The sequence below is a fragment of the Pezoporus flaviventris genome, unplaced genomic scaffold (genome assembly GCF_033815535.1).
Source record: "Pezoporus flaviventris isolate CSIRO_AGI_PZ_B2104156 unplaced genomic scaffold, CSIRO_AGI_Pfla_v1 ptg000007l, whole genome shotgun sequence".
Lineage (NCBI taxonomy): Eukaryota > Metazoa > Chordata > Aves > Psittaciformes > Psittacidae > Pezoporus > Pezoporus flaviventris.
The window spans coordinates 13,265,821-13,280,026 of NW_026892555.1; the positions used below are offsets into that span (position 1 = coordinate 13,265,821).

A 14,206-nucleotide genomic window follows, 5' to 3' on the forward strand; every position below is an offset into this window, starting at 1 on the left:
GGCAGGAGAAGTCTGCATGAGGGCATAAAAAGTGACTTGATTTTCTCCCGCAAGAAATGATGCGTGAAAATGTCTCATAGATTCCACATGCTATCCAAGGTGGCAACAAAAGGTAAAATAATGCATAAATAAATAGAGATGTTCAGCTGCCTGTTTTGCATGATGAATAGGCTCCATCTACAGCCTGATGGTAGTCTGTCTGCTTACTAATATGAAAATAATTACATATAAAGGACACAAGTAATGAACATACTGGCTTTACAGACATTTTGCATTAATTGCTTACTTTCAGTGCTAGATAAAAGAGTAATCTCTGTAAGCTGTAAAGCTGCCAGTAGAAAATTACCTGTTAGACACGGTTTTTTTTGCATGTTGGAGTAATTTTATTGACTTGAATAAGGTTGCTTCTAATTTATGCTGGTAAGAAAACTCAAAACTGGGCTCAGTATGGAGATTTTGATTAGACAGGGAAGAAGGAGTAACAAAAAAGCTTGAACATATTTTCCAAATGAGGGTAAGATGGTTTATGATGATTCGTGTTATTAGCTTTCTGGTAAGGCTTTCAGCAGGTGTAGTAACTTGAAAGAAAAGCAATTATTCTGGTAACAGTGTAGAGAACATGTAGAGACACTCTACTATATATTTGCAATAATTTCTCACTGTCGAATGTTGTTGAGTAGTGCAGTGCAATAGCATAAACCTGATACTTTGTGGTGTTTTGGTTCAGTGCCCATTATATGTCACATAATATGAAAAATATAGTGTTCTTCAGTGCATGCACTGTATTTTTAACAAAATGTCCTTCACACATGACACTGTTCCTGATTAAGCCTTGCTCAATGTGTTTGGGGAAAAAGTCTCTGATTAGTTGAGTAAGATGCATTTTATCTCAAAGAGCTGATGTTTCAACTGAATTGTTCCTTCAGGCTTGGTGTCTTGTGGATTGTGATGAGGAGCTTTTGGTCTCCTTCATTTTGCTGTGATCTGTGAATATGAGCTTACCTCATCTTGTGTCATGTCAAAGGCAGGGCACATGCTGGAGCATCAGTATCTTTCTCAGATGTTTAAAAATGTTCCTTTTTCCTTCAGCTATTCATCCTTTCATCCATTATTACTACATCCTTTTCTTCGGTATTTTCTTCGGTATTCAGGCTGGGTTCTCTCTTCCCCTACATCTGAAGTGTTGCTTGAGAGTTTGCCGAACTGAAGAGCTCTGGTCACCAACCATCAGTTTTAGGCCTGCTTAACGAAGCTGGGATTTTATTGATAGGGGACAATGAGGATGTACTAGCTACAAATTTGGGTCAGTTGATGGCTGCAGTCCAGATAGATTTCTCCATAAACCTATATTTGGCATTGAGAACTATGTGTTTCCAGGCTTCTCCTTTATTGTTTCCCTGTGTTCCCCTCTGGACACATCAGCTGGTGTATGAGTCACGTTCAGAGAGTGGTGACTGCCATTTCAGGAATTCAGGGCAGCATCCTTTGAGATCCATTCTTTGCCTGAGCAGTTGAGGATACAGTTTTGGACTTTGGTAAGAAGATGAATGAACACATGGTGAACTATGAAGTGATAAATGTATGGGTGTGTGTTTAATGCAGTCTCTCTCTGCCACGTGGAGAGAACAGTGTTATTTAGTCTGATCATATAAAGGCATGCCATCATATGCTTTATGAAAGCCAGTACAAGCTCATAAAAAAGCTGGTGGTCTGCAGCTCCTGCTGTCTTCCCTCACAGTGGTGTTGGCCATTGCACTGCACTTCAGCTCTACTCCAGGCTACTTACATACAGCTGAAGTTATGGGGCAGCACAACAGTCCATAAAACGTTCCCCTGTGCATCAGAGCTGTGCTAATCATATGATGCTGGAGTGGGGAGACAAGGAGTGATAGGATGACAGCAGTATTCCTATTTCTTATCACTTCATTTACACCAAGTCAGAGCATGTGTCTGTTGGAAGTGCTTGTTTGCAAGCACTAAGGTTGAGATACAATTTCTCAATTACAATGCAGTCTGCAATGCTGTGTGCATGTCAGTTGTTTTCCAAAACAGGTTCTGTCCCCTTGCCCAGTTTCTTTAAACTGCATCTGCTCATATTCTTACTATGGTTTATACATTCCTAATCCAGATTGCTACTGGAATAGCTTTCTGTGGGTGCTTTTATGTTTTGAAAAACATTTGGAGAACATTTTTTTCTCTGAAAAGTAGCATATTTGCATGCCAGCAGTTTCTGCCTTTTGGAAATTCCACTTGCAAAATGCAGGTCACAGTGTAGCTATTGCTACACTGTGCTTTACTGTCCTCCAGAAAGAGGGGAAAAAAGCCCTCTGTCTCTTAGTGCACAACTCAGAAGAAATTTAAGTGAAAGAAGCCATTAAAACCCCTTTCTGAGTTAATTTAGCACACAAGCAATGAAGTCCTAATTCAGAGCCCATTGATGGTGGTGAAAAGACTTCCACTGACTTCAGCTCATACCCCAGTTGAAGCTGGAGCAAACAGGGAAAGTTTTAAAAGAGCATTATGTAATACTTAGCAGATATTTTAAGTGGGTTTGTATTCTGTTGTCTGTAGAGAAAGTTAACCTCATTTTGAAAACTCAGGAGAGAACTGGCATGCTTTTCTCCTCCCTTTTCAGAAAATGACTTAAAACTGTTTCATTCTTCATTCAGGACACACCATCCAGTCTGTTCCGGGGATCTTAAAGCCAGAATAGTATGTGATTGTGTAATAGAAGGCTTGTCTTGAGTTTGAGGAAGACTTTTGTTTGGAGTAAGAGCTGCCTGATTGAGGCTATTATCAGCAGAAACACTATTCCATCCTCCACTAGGATAGAAGGGTACAGGCCGAGCTACTGATCTGTGCTTTTTCCCCAGACTTAGAGATGTTGAGGAACTAATTTAACAAAATATCTTCGAATGTCTCTTGGGGAGAGCTGAACGCTGTTGGAAACGCCATTATTGTACTGTTATCTCTGTAGGTCTGAGTTGAAAGATCTTTGTAAAAAAGCTTGTAAAAAAGCCTTACATAACTACACAGAGAAGGAAAAAGTTACTTTGAGATTTTTCATTGTGAGTCCTGCTTGTGGCTGGCATAGAAGGGACTGTCCTCAAAGTGGTAGAACAGTGCTATGTGTGATTCTGATCAAAATATCCATAGACAGCAACCTGCTAATAGGGCTGAGTTTAAGAAGCATATTTGGATGAAATGACAACTGCATTTAAAGTGATGTTGGTCCCCCTCCTAAACTCCTGTGTGAGTTTCGTAGAGGGCAAAGTGCTACCTGAATATGCTGCCAGGCCACAGAATGTGCCAAATCTTCTTCAAAAAAAATCTCTCCTGCCAGCAAAATTTGCTAGAATAAGGTTTTATGTTTCATTGAAAGCCATCACAGCTGTTGATACCTGCTGAAGTTATTTCTTAGTAAGTTTTCTGCTCATCCTGCCCTGGTGCTCTAAAAATGTATGTGCCCAAAACGTATGTGCCCAATAATAACCACAATAAGGCCAATTTTTTCCTGCCTTCAATTTCCAAAATAGTCCCATTCAGAACCTGTTATACTACCTTAGCAGTGTGTTCTTCCAGAAGGAAAGATATAACAAGGGAAAGTGTAGAGTCCTGCATGTGGGCAGGAACAACCCCAGGTTCCAGTATAGGTTGGGGAACGACCTGTTAGAGAGCAGTGTAGGGGAGAGGGACCTGGGGGTCCTAGTGGATGACAGGATGACCATGAGCCAACACTGTGCCCTTGTGGCTAAGAAGGCCAATGGCATCCTGGGGTGTATTAGAAGGGCGGTGGTTAGTAGGTCGAGAGAGGTCCTCCTTCCCCTCTACTCTGCCCTGGTGAGATCCCATCTGGAATATTGTGTCCAGTTCTGGGCCCCTCAGTTCAAGAAGGACAGGGAGCTGCTGGAGAGAGTCCAGCGCAGGGCAACAAAGATGATTAAGGGAGTGGAGCATCTCCCTTATGAGGAAAGACTGAAGGAGCTGGGGCTCTATAGTTTAGAGAAGAGGAGACTGAGGGGTGACCTTATTAGTGTCTATAAATATATAAAGGGGGAGTGTCACAAGGATGGAGCCAGGCTCTACTCAGTGGCAAACAATGCTAGGACAAGGGGTAATGGGTACAAACTGGAACACAAGAGGTTCCACTTAAACTTGAGAAGAAACTTCTTCTCAGTGAGGGTGACGGAACACTGGAACAGGCTGCCCAGGGAGGTTGTGGAGTCTCCTTCCCTGGAGACATTCAAAACCTGCCTGGACACATTCCTGTGTAACACTATCTAGGTGTTCCTGCTCCGTCAGGGGGCTTGGACTAGATGATCTTTCGAGGTCCCTTCCAATCTCTAGCATACTGTGATACTGTGATACTGTGAAGGGGAACTAGAGGGCCTTCAAAGATGCATTTCATCTTTCTGAGGGAAGATGAAGTAAAAGCCATGTATTATTCTAGTGATGGATCATTCACTGGGTTTTTGAGGAACCTCATAACAGAAGCATTGCCTTCAAGGTCCATGTGATGAGTAAAATAGGACCCCTAGCTGAAATGTGTTATAAGGATTTTTACAGCATTATTAGCATCTTAATTCTAGAGTAAAAGCAGGATTGATCAAAATCTGAGCTGTTTGGCACTGAACCTTCCCGGGCTGTCAGAAACATGATCCTAGTTCCTGTTCACCTTATCTGCTTCCTGCTTGTGAATGTTGAAGGAGGGAGGAACCTGAGCACTGCCATTCCAGCTTGCAGCACTGCGTATGAGAAGATTAGTTGTCATTTTCCACAATCAAAGCCTTGAAATACTAGACTCATTCCCATCTTCTGAATTCTCACATATGAAGGCCTTTCCTGCTGTGGTGGCTCCAATACACGGTATGAATGACTGAGGATTACACACCTGCCTAAAAAGGGACTTGAGTGGTGAGAAAATCTGAGAACATGGACGTTACAAAGCACAGAACTAGAAGGTCACTTGGACTTAAGAGAAGACAGTTGCAGCTTGCTGTCCCCTTGCTGTGTAGGTTTTATGGATATTGTGGTACCTGAACTGCCACTGCATACTGTCCTTTCATGTCTCTTGAAGAAGTATTATAGAATGTTTAGAGTTGGAAAGGATCTCAAGATCATCTAATTCCAATCCCCCTGCCATGGGCAGGGATGCCTCACACTAAACCATGACACCCTAGGCTTCGTCCAGCCTAGCCTTGAACACTGCCAGGGATGGAGCATTCACAACTTCCTTGGGCAACCCATTCCAGTGCCTCACCACCCTAACAGTAAAGAACTTCTTCCTTATATCCAATCTAAACTTACCCTGTTTAAGTTTGAACCCATTACCCCTTGTCCTGTCACTACAGTCCCTAATGAAGAGTCCATACCCAGCATCCTTTTGGGCCCCTTTCAGATACTGGAAGGCTGCTATGAGGTCTCCACTCAGCCTTCTGTTCTCCAGGCTGAAGAGCCCCAACTTTCTCAGCCTATCTTCATACGGGAGGTGCTCCAGTCCCCTGATCATCCTTGTGGCCCTCCTCTGGACTTGTTCCAACAGTTCCATGTCTTTTTTATGTTGAGGACACCAGAACTTTGTCATCCCTGTAAAGAAGTCTGAACAACTGATGTTTGTGAGAGACAGTCATCCTGTTATACTTCCAGGATGTACTGTTTTCTTTCCTGAGTATGTTCTGGACTCAAGGTTTTGGCACCAGAGGAATCATGAGTTCCTTCCGCCAGAAATACTCCTTTTCTTGTCTGTAAAAAACAGCAGATGTTGCCTGTGCGAGCGCTCCAGGTAGGCAGTGTGTTTGCCTGCCCAGGCAGCTGCTGGCGGAAGTGTGTAACACTTGAGGAATCTCGGTTCCATGTCCCTGTGGTGGTGCTCAGAGGCGTGCAGCATTTGAAATGCTGACTGTTCTCTTACCAGGCACCCATTCTTTTGTTTTCATCGTCTTGACCTCACCTTTTTCTTCCCCCTAACCCTGAAGCTTCCAGCTCGTCCGGAAGGGCCTTTCTTCCGTTAGCATGAATTACTATGCAAATGTTTCTTGCATATGCTGCATATGTGGCATCTATCCAAGGTACAGAAAACAACACTTGATATTTCAGAAGAGCTCAAGCAAACTTAATTCTCAGCTGATTTCCTTTGCTGTGCTCTTGTTATACTTCAAAATGTCTGAGAGACCCTGTGAGTACAGCATGGAAATACTGTCATAAATTACCCCAAAGCAATAATTTATCCCTTATCATAGTGTCAGAACTATGTTCCATGACTCAACATGCTAAATGGCTTGATTATAAGTAAATAAATCCTAACCTTCTTCTTGATATAGTTTTATTTTCACTGTACATCCATATCTCTTTTATTCCTTTCCATTCCATATCCGTTTTTCCTGTATCATTGTAACAACTGTAGCATTTAACACTGCTCTTCAAGACTGCAAAACTTTGCTGCCATCCATTAGATTATAAAAGCAGTATTTGTTGTATGTTTTCTGCTTGCGGTCAAGGACATTTCCAGCTGTTACAGGGGACGCAGGCTCTGGAGTCAGAAGCTGTAGTTGTTTCTGAGATGTCTTTCAGGCGCTGTTAAGACTTCTGAAGTCAATTTTTTTTCAGGTTACAAGTGTGCACTGAGGGGTTCTCTATAGTTTTCATTTGTTTTAGCTGAAGCATAGTATAGTATGCAGAGTGTGTATCTGAGTGCAGATAAAATGTTTAAAATACATGCGTCAGTGACGATAAATACCAAATTCCATCCATGGCACCAGTTACTTGAATTTCATGTGGCTGGTTTCTGACTCAAGGAATATACTTTGTGGTGCAATCAATGGTCCCTGTTAGACCATTGAATTACTATGGTTCTGTTCGTTACCTTTCAGCTATTGCTGTGATGCAGATACATATTCATATCAAATAACTGAGTGATTCAGCTGACAGGTAAAATAAGTTCCAGTACACTGAACAATGCATTGTAATGCAGTCTGGGTAGGCTTAGCACAGAATTGTCCTTCAACATGTATCGTATATTAGTTTGGAGTATGAATAAGGAAACATGTGGCAACTATGAAATCTGTATTGATGAACTTCTACAGCAAGACTTTAGCTGTATAATGTTATGATGTGCTTGCATTTTATGTGTTTCTATAAATAATATTACAACTCGGTCTACTGGGAATGTAGTATTAGCTGCTTTGTATGATTACAAGGACATGCTTGAAGTTATCTGGCTTTCTTGTTATTTTATTAATGTCGATTTTTTGTTTTGTTCATTCCTGCTTTTCACATTTCTCAGAAGTCAGTCTACAGGAAAATTTAGAATGGACAGTTAAGTTCTTCTGAGCTAATGCCTACCCAAAACTGTCTTACACGTTTGATAAATAGATATTGCATGTACATATATATATATACACACACATATATGTACATATTTCCACACTCATGTAAATTGGAAAGAGAAAAAACAATTTTGCTTAAGGTTTAAGAAAAAAAAATAAACTACTGCTGTTTGTGCTGGAGCCAGTCAGGAAAGACTTTCAACTAAATAGGAAATTTTGGGCAGGCAGAGGCTGGGATTTAACAACAGCTGTTTGTGATCAGTGCCAGTAGAAATCACTTGTTTTCACCCAGCTGAAAAGAAGAGGCTGGTAAAAGGGATTCCAGGAATAGGTACAGTCTTTCACACAGAGTTTAAATATATCAAATCTACATATTGTAAGATGGTGCCATTTACGATGTGACATATTTGTCATTTCTAATGAGATTTTCCAGAAATCAGGCATAGAAGAAAATTAGAGTTGATATTTGTTTTATAAAAGAATTGAGGAAATCGAAGTGCCAGCTATAATTCAGACCCCTTAGAAAGTACACAGGAATTTTCAGTGCTGGGCTTCTGGCTCAAAACCTGACTGACTTCATCAGCTGACATCTTTATGGTCAAACTGAGTGGTTAATGTTGGAAGGAATAAATGCCATTGTTGGTCAGATCCAGTATCCCCTATCTCAGTGTCCATCCATGGCAGTAGCAGATGCTGCTTAGGCAGAGCCCAGAACCTTGTCCTCTCTCTATGGTCCAGTCCTCTTGGGCTCCCCAGCATCCAGAGTTGCGGCATTAGGAAGATTACTTCCCTGCCTAATTCTTTTAGTATCCATTGAGTATCTGTCTCATTGTTATGAAACAAGATTTTCAGAACAAGTTTTTTTACAAACCAGAACATAATTACTGGCAGCCTCAATGGTGCCAAAAGCACCAAAGCCTAACTTGGCATGGCTTCAGTTGTGTATCTTCTGCCTTCCACAGAGACTGTAAGCCATCCTACTATAGTGTGCGTGTGGTAGTAGCTACACATCCTCTATTTCACCAGTGACACATCAGACACATTAGATGAATTATACCTGTTGCTCTCCAGTCATTATTACAGAAGCTCAGGATGGCTGCCAGATGTATTTGTCTACATAGTAGATGACCAAAGTTAGGTGAGATCAGTTCCCACTCACTATGCTAGATATAAATATCTACACTGGAAAAAGTTGGTCTGAAAGCTGGACGAATTGCCGTCTTCACTAATGGTTCTGATTTTATGAAACTGGTGTTGCTGATGCCTGCATGAATGCGTTCTATTTGCAAAGTGTTTCACTATATTGGCACTTTTAACAAACATGAAAGTCACTTAAAGCCTTTTTGAAAAGGTAAAATAAAGTTTTGCTGTTTTGAATCCCTGAAGGTGAATATTGCCAAATAGTTCAAAAGCATTTTTCTTCCTGTTGTTACTAGCATTTATGGCCTGTGCAATAAAGATTTATAATTACGGCAAAGATTCAAGGGAGGCTGGAGAAAAACCCTCACCTTGTTATGCCTTTGTGAAGTTACTTTTCTAACTTGTGTAAAAAGAAGCTGTTTTATTTAAAAGCTTCTCTTTCTCTCTTTTTTTTTCTTTATTCACATTCTTTAAAAGCTTTTCTGTCATGTAATTTTAAAAATGAATGTGTTTCTATTCAAATAAAAGTTTACTTTTAATGGCTTTTATGCTTCATATGATAGAGCACCTTCATTTACTTAGTTATGCACAGGCAGCCAGCAGTGTTATGAACTGTTCCTTTATTACTAAGCAGTATGCAGATCTCTGGCATCTTCCATAAAGGAAAGGGTGTTCGTTTTTAAACTCTTTATTTGACATGATCATAAAGCACGGGTACGAGCCCATTATTTTATGACATGCTCAAGTATGATTAATAATTTTAACTATGCTGGTTCCCCCTCAAGATCAATAATATAGAATTTTTCCAGTCACTATTTGAATGGATTTTAATTGAAATTGATTCCCTATAAAATAATAAATTGAAGTGTAATAACAATGAGCTTGTGGTCCTTGACATTAAGGAGTTCTGAACTCTAACAAAATTCTGAACAGTTTTCAAAAACTACCTGGTTTTCTCCTATGCAGTGGAAGTACTCTATGTTTTTTATGTCAGTGCCCAGTCCAGCAGATGATGGCATCAGTACAGCAGCTTTAATTTACAACACGGAAATGGGGCAGGGAATTGCTGTGTTGTTTTTAAAGAAGTATTTTCTATTTCTATTTTCTATATTCTATTCACCTTATCCATATTGTTGGAAAAGTAGTTGGTTTACATACATTTGGCTTTTACAGTGACTTCCACCAGAACATAACCTGCTTAGAAGAGAGCCAGACTCATGAATGTGCACATCATATTATATCCAGGCATCCTGGTATAAAACTCTGACTTGGCATACTCAACTATACAGGAGGGCTGGAGCTGTCATCCTCAGGAACTGTAGGGGTAGGCAAGGTGGAGACTTTAGTAAGTGAACAAAAAGGCATGTCAAGGTTCTTCAAGGTTGAGCGCAGTCTGAAGGCATATACATTGACATGGTTTTAGAGTCCTCTCCACTAGAAGCAGTATTCAGATCTTCCCAGTCAGTTCATCTGGGATACCCAGCTACCAAGCTCATCAGCTGACATTTGATGGTGTGAGATGGAGTTGAAGTAACTCCAACACCTCAGCATTGAAACAAGTAATTTTGTCATGTTCCTTTATTTTTCACTGAGACCAGTTGGGAAGCTTATTGTCTGCGACGTGAGCTGGCAGACTCTGAAGTTCAGTTCTTGGGGTTTTTTTGTGTTGAGAGACCACTGTTGTGTAGGACTTTCAAGAGCTGGCTTTTGAGAGAAAAGCCTGAAAGAAACAAAGGTCTTGCACAGCAGAAAGAGGAGGTTCTTACTGATTATGCCTTTGTTCAGGCAGCAGTACTGCAAAGCTGCTGTAGTTAAAATTTACTCTCCAAAGTCCTCTAAGCCATATTGGTTTTTTTCTCTTTCCTCTTTGGTATATGTCAGAGGTAGAGATGGAGAAGGAATGGTTATCACATTTCCTTCTTTCTTTAAAATGTTAGGTCATTCCAGTTGTCTTGAGAAGTAGGAAAGACATCTTTCTTGAGAGGAAAGACATCTTTTTTACTGTATTTCTTTTGGTCTTCCTTTAAGAACTCCTGAGTAACTGAGGATTGTTGTTAAAGTTGGGCCAAGAGATTAATATTTCCTGCTCTAGTTTTCTTTTGTTGATTTTCCTTTTGCCTGAGTGTTTAGAGGACTTGCTGGACTGCAGTGGTCTGGTGAGGAATTTCTTTGGCTTGTTCCAGAGTGTAACTATGTGGAACATTTTTCAGCCATTCCTTGTGTTTTTCTGTCATAAGGTGCCAAGATTGTCCAGCCGTATTTAAAGAACCTTGGATGCCAGGAGTAGCAATCAGCATCATCTTAGACAATGGACTGGCTTTTAGAAGTGTCATGTAAATAAGGATGCAGAAAGACCTTTGAAAATTTCATATGCTGTACACTCCCATGGTGTCATAATTCTTGTCCAAATTTTAAAGACTTTGAAGCAAATAAACTGTATTTCAGATGGAAGGGAGAGGAAAGAGGGAGGGAGGGATGGTCCTACCTTTGAAGCTCCACTGAGAAATCAGTTGTCACATGCCTAGTTTCTGAATGGATCTTTCTCTAGACTCAAGAATTGCTTTAATGTGTCCAGCAGTGCAGCTGGCATCCATTCTGTTACAGCTGTTGACTGTGACACTAACCACTGATATTGTTGACTTTTGTAGATCTCTACTTAAACCTGGAGCATGGTTTTTTGAGGGTCATAGAAAAGCAGCCAGCCCTTACAGCCCATCAAGGTAATGAATGTCTTTTTGCTGGGGTGTATCTTCATAAAATGAGACATCTATGAGCTTTTTTTGTCTTTTTCTAGAATTGTTTCCTTTAGGTATATAGGCTTTTTCAGCTATCATCATGAAAACCATGGTTTATTTTCTTCTAATCCTAATAAGCTCTGAGAGAATTATTATTTACTGATATTCGCTTGCCAGAATTGTTTGTTGATAAATTTTCTTTCTCCCTTCTTACATATCAGCTGCTGTGATAAGCATTAGAATGTGTGACCATTGCTTTTTGAGCAACTTATGTTTTCCTTTATTATACCTTTACTGCTATTCTTGGAATTTCTTTGGTTCCCTCTGGTAATGGGAATATCACTGCGGGAATTTTATTGTACTTCTACATGGCTTAGCTTATCACATGATAATTCTGGTATGAGCATATATGTTTTAACTGATTCCTTCAGTGTTTCCTCTTGATTCGGATGATCAGAACCGAGGTTATTTAGGTAAGGAATGTAAACCTGGAACGAGAAGAGAGGAACCCTTTTATCAAGGATGTTTCTAGGAATTTGGAGCACCTAAACTAGTGCGAAACTAGAAACATCTTTGAATTTCTGCTGCTTATAATTAATTTGCCTATAGTCTTTGCGGAAGTCTTTAGCTGACTTAAAACTTGATCCATTATCTTCATGTACACATTCTGTATCAATTCTAGCACAGTGAGAGAACAGCAAGAGTAGCTACTCCACTACGAAGAATGTGAATTTATGTCTACCACCAGCTACATGTTGCTTTTATCCCAATTATCTCCCTTTGAAAATCTGAGACCTCAACTTTGCTCTTGGTTCTGTGAGGGCAACTGAAGGAGTAACGCTCCATTGATTTCAGTGAAATGTGAAACTAGTTAAAATGTGAACAGGATCAACCCCATTTTTCCTCTACTGCATGAGACTATAAAGCCCATTCAAATCAATGAAGGGTACCAATGACTTTGCTGACCTTTGGATCAAATCCATAAACCTTTTTAGTAACTTAATTAAAACCACAAATACAGAAACATAAGTATTCTGTTCTTTAACCCAACATGGGTCTTTCTAAAATTGAAAATATGATCCCTGACCACTTTTATGGTATCAAAAATACAATTTTGATATTTTATTCTTGTTAGAACTTTTTTCTTCACTATAGAAAGCCTATATTTCACTTGGTCTCAAAATCTCTTTTGACGATATGCACTGCCTGTGTTATTTGCAATCCTAATTTCATAATGACTGTTGAAAATTAAAGCAAAAAAACTTGCTTTTATCTTTCATTGTTGTTTATTCATGCTCTCCACTAAAATGGCATAATCAAAGATAAAAACAAGTATACTGTCTTTTAGGCTGAGCAGTTTGAAGTGTCTTTGATGCATTTTATGTTAGCCAGCTACAAGTTAGGTGTCTGGTCGAACTCATTGCTCGCATTCCTCAGATAATCAATGAAGAACGACAGCCACCTCCAGAGATAGTCTGTGCCCTTCTAAAACAGATGCCCATGATAGGAGCAATGCATTGCCATCTGGATGTTCCTTCCTCTGTCAGCTGGAGGACTTGCCATCTAGTTTGGGATAGCTAATATTAAATAAGGGAAAAGCAGGCAGTCGCTTTTCCTACCATTTGCTTCTGGGCATGAAGTGTATAGCAAGTTATGTTACCCATTTTTAATTTGACACCAGCCTTCCACTGCCTTAGTATATTAATTTTATAGTCTTTATCTGTACCTGTTAGCAAAATTTGGTTATGCAGTGCTCTTAAATTGCTTTTCTTGCTACAATTGATAGCATCATCTTTCATATTCTGTTACTTTCTGTGAACATCTTTTTGATTGCTCAATGGCAATAGAATTAAAGCACCAACCAAAAAGGCTGAAATTAATGAGTTGCAAGTTTCAGTTAAGGGGTTTTGGGGTTGTTTTCTTACATGTAATTTAAATGGTCCTTTAGTCTGAAACCAACAAGGACTCATATATTGTCTTGGGGGATATGGTTATAAGTTACCTGTGCTTTGGCAGTTTTTCTCAGACAGGCATACTTGAGTAACTGCACTTAGACAGATCCTAGTCCTCTGCGTTCTTCCTTTCATCTGGATGTGGTTGAACCTGATACAAATATTAAACCGTTGTTGTTGTTACTATTATTGTTGTTGTTATTTTCTGATTGTAGCTTTTGTTGCCTCTGTGAGCTGAGTCCAGGCTCATACAGAAAGGCCAGGGCCGTGCTGAGAGTCCCAGATGAAATGCTCATTGGGAACTGAACTTTTGCTTTATAGTTCAAAAAACTTAATGAAAACTTATTCCCTTTCATATAATTCATTAGTACAGGCAATGAAGGTGTAAGTCTCTTGAAAACCTGGGACTGCATAATTTCAATCAAATAGAAAATCTGGTCAAACCTATCAAAAAAATGATCTGAAATAATCATACAGAAGAGCAACTGAAAAGCTTCTTCATATGTCTTTTGTTTGGGCTTTCTGTGACTCCCTTAAAGCTCTGTTGCATTCTCGTGCAGCGCGTTCATTTTATTGAATGCTAAAGCCTTTTACCATCTGCCAAAAGGTTTTATTTTGGGGTTTCCTCTTATGTGGGAGGGTGGTTTCCTCCTTCCCTTCGTGCTAGATTCATTGCTATCTTTAGGAGTCAGAGCCTACTGGAGACCTTCCTGTCTCCTTTTTATTACAGTCTCCTCCTTCCTTGCTGTGAGTTCCTGCTCCTGGGGCAAAGAAGAGAATAAGAGCTGAAGCTGCCTTTTCAAGCTGCCTGGCTGATGCAGATGGATTTTGTTTTTGGCACAGGGTTCCAGTTCCTGGAGTGCAGGGCTGGGTGTGCTCAGCAGCAGCACTCCCTAGGGAGGGTGTTTTTAGGAACAACTCCTGTGTGAGGGTACATGTAACTGCCCCACGCTTTGGCTAGAGTACACGGGGATTCTGGAAAAGGGCACTGCAACCTGTGATAATTACTCTAAAAGCAGTTTATTCCTCTCTATTTGTTAGTCTTTTACCTCAG

The 14,206-nt window shown here is 40.1% G+C and overlaps 1 protein-coding gene across 5 annotated transcripts in view; it reads left to right on the plus strand.

Moving 5' to 3' along the window:
- SAMD12 (sterile alpha motif domain containing 12) overlaps positions 1-14,206 on the plus strand; it is a 170,412-nt gene that overhangs the window by 81,249 nt on the left and 74,957 nt on the right. For 3 of the 5 annotated variants that reach the window (XM_061447822.1, XM_061447823.1, XM_061447821.1), the window contains exon 5: positions 11,114-11,185. The exons of 1 other annotated variant lie outside the window; for it this stretch is intronic. In XM_061447822.1, the coding sequence (XP_061303806.1) occupies positions 11,114-11,185 (72 nt within the window). Of the gene's footprint in view, positions 1-11,113; positions 11,186-11,657; positions 12,393-14,206 lie in introns of those variants that run through there. One more of the 5 variants, XM_061447824.1, reaches the window with a different exon arrangement.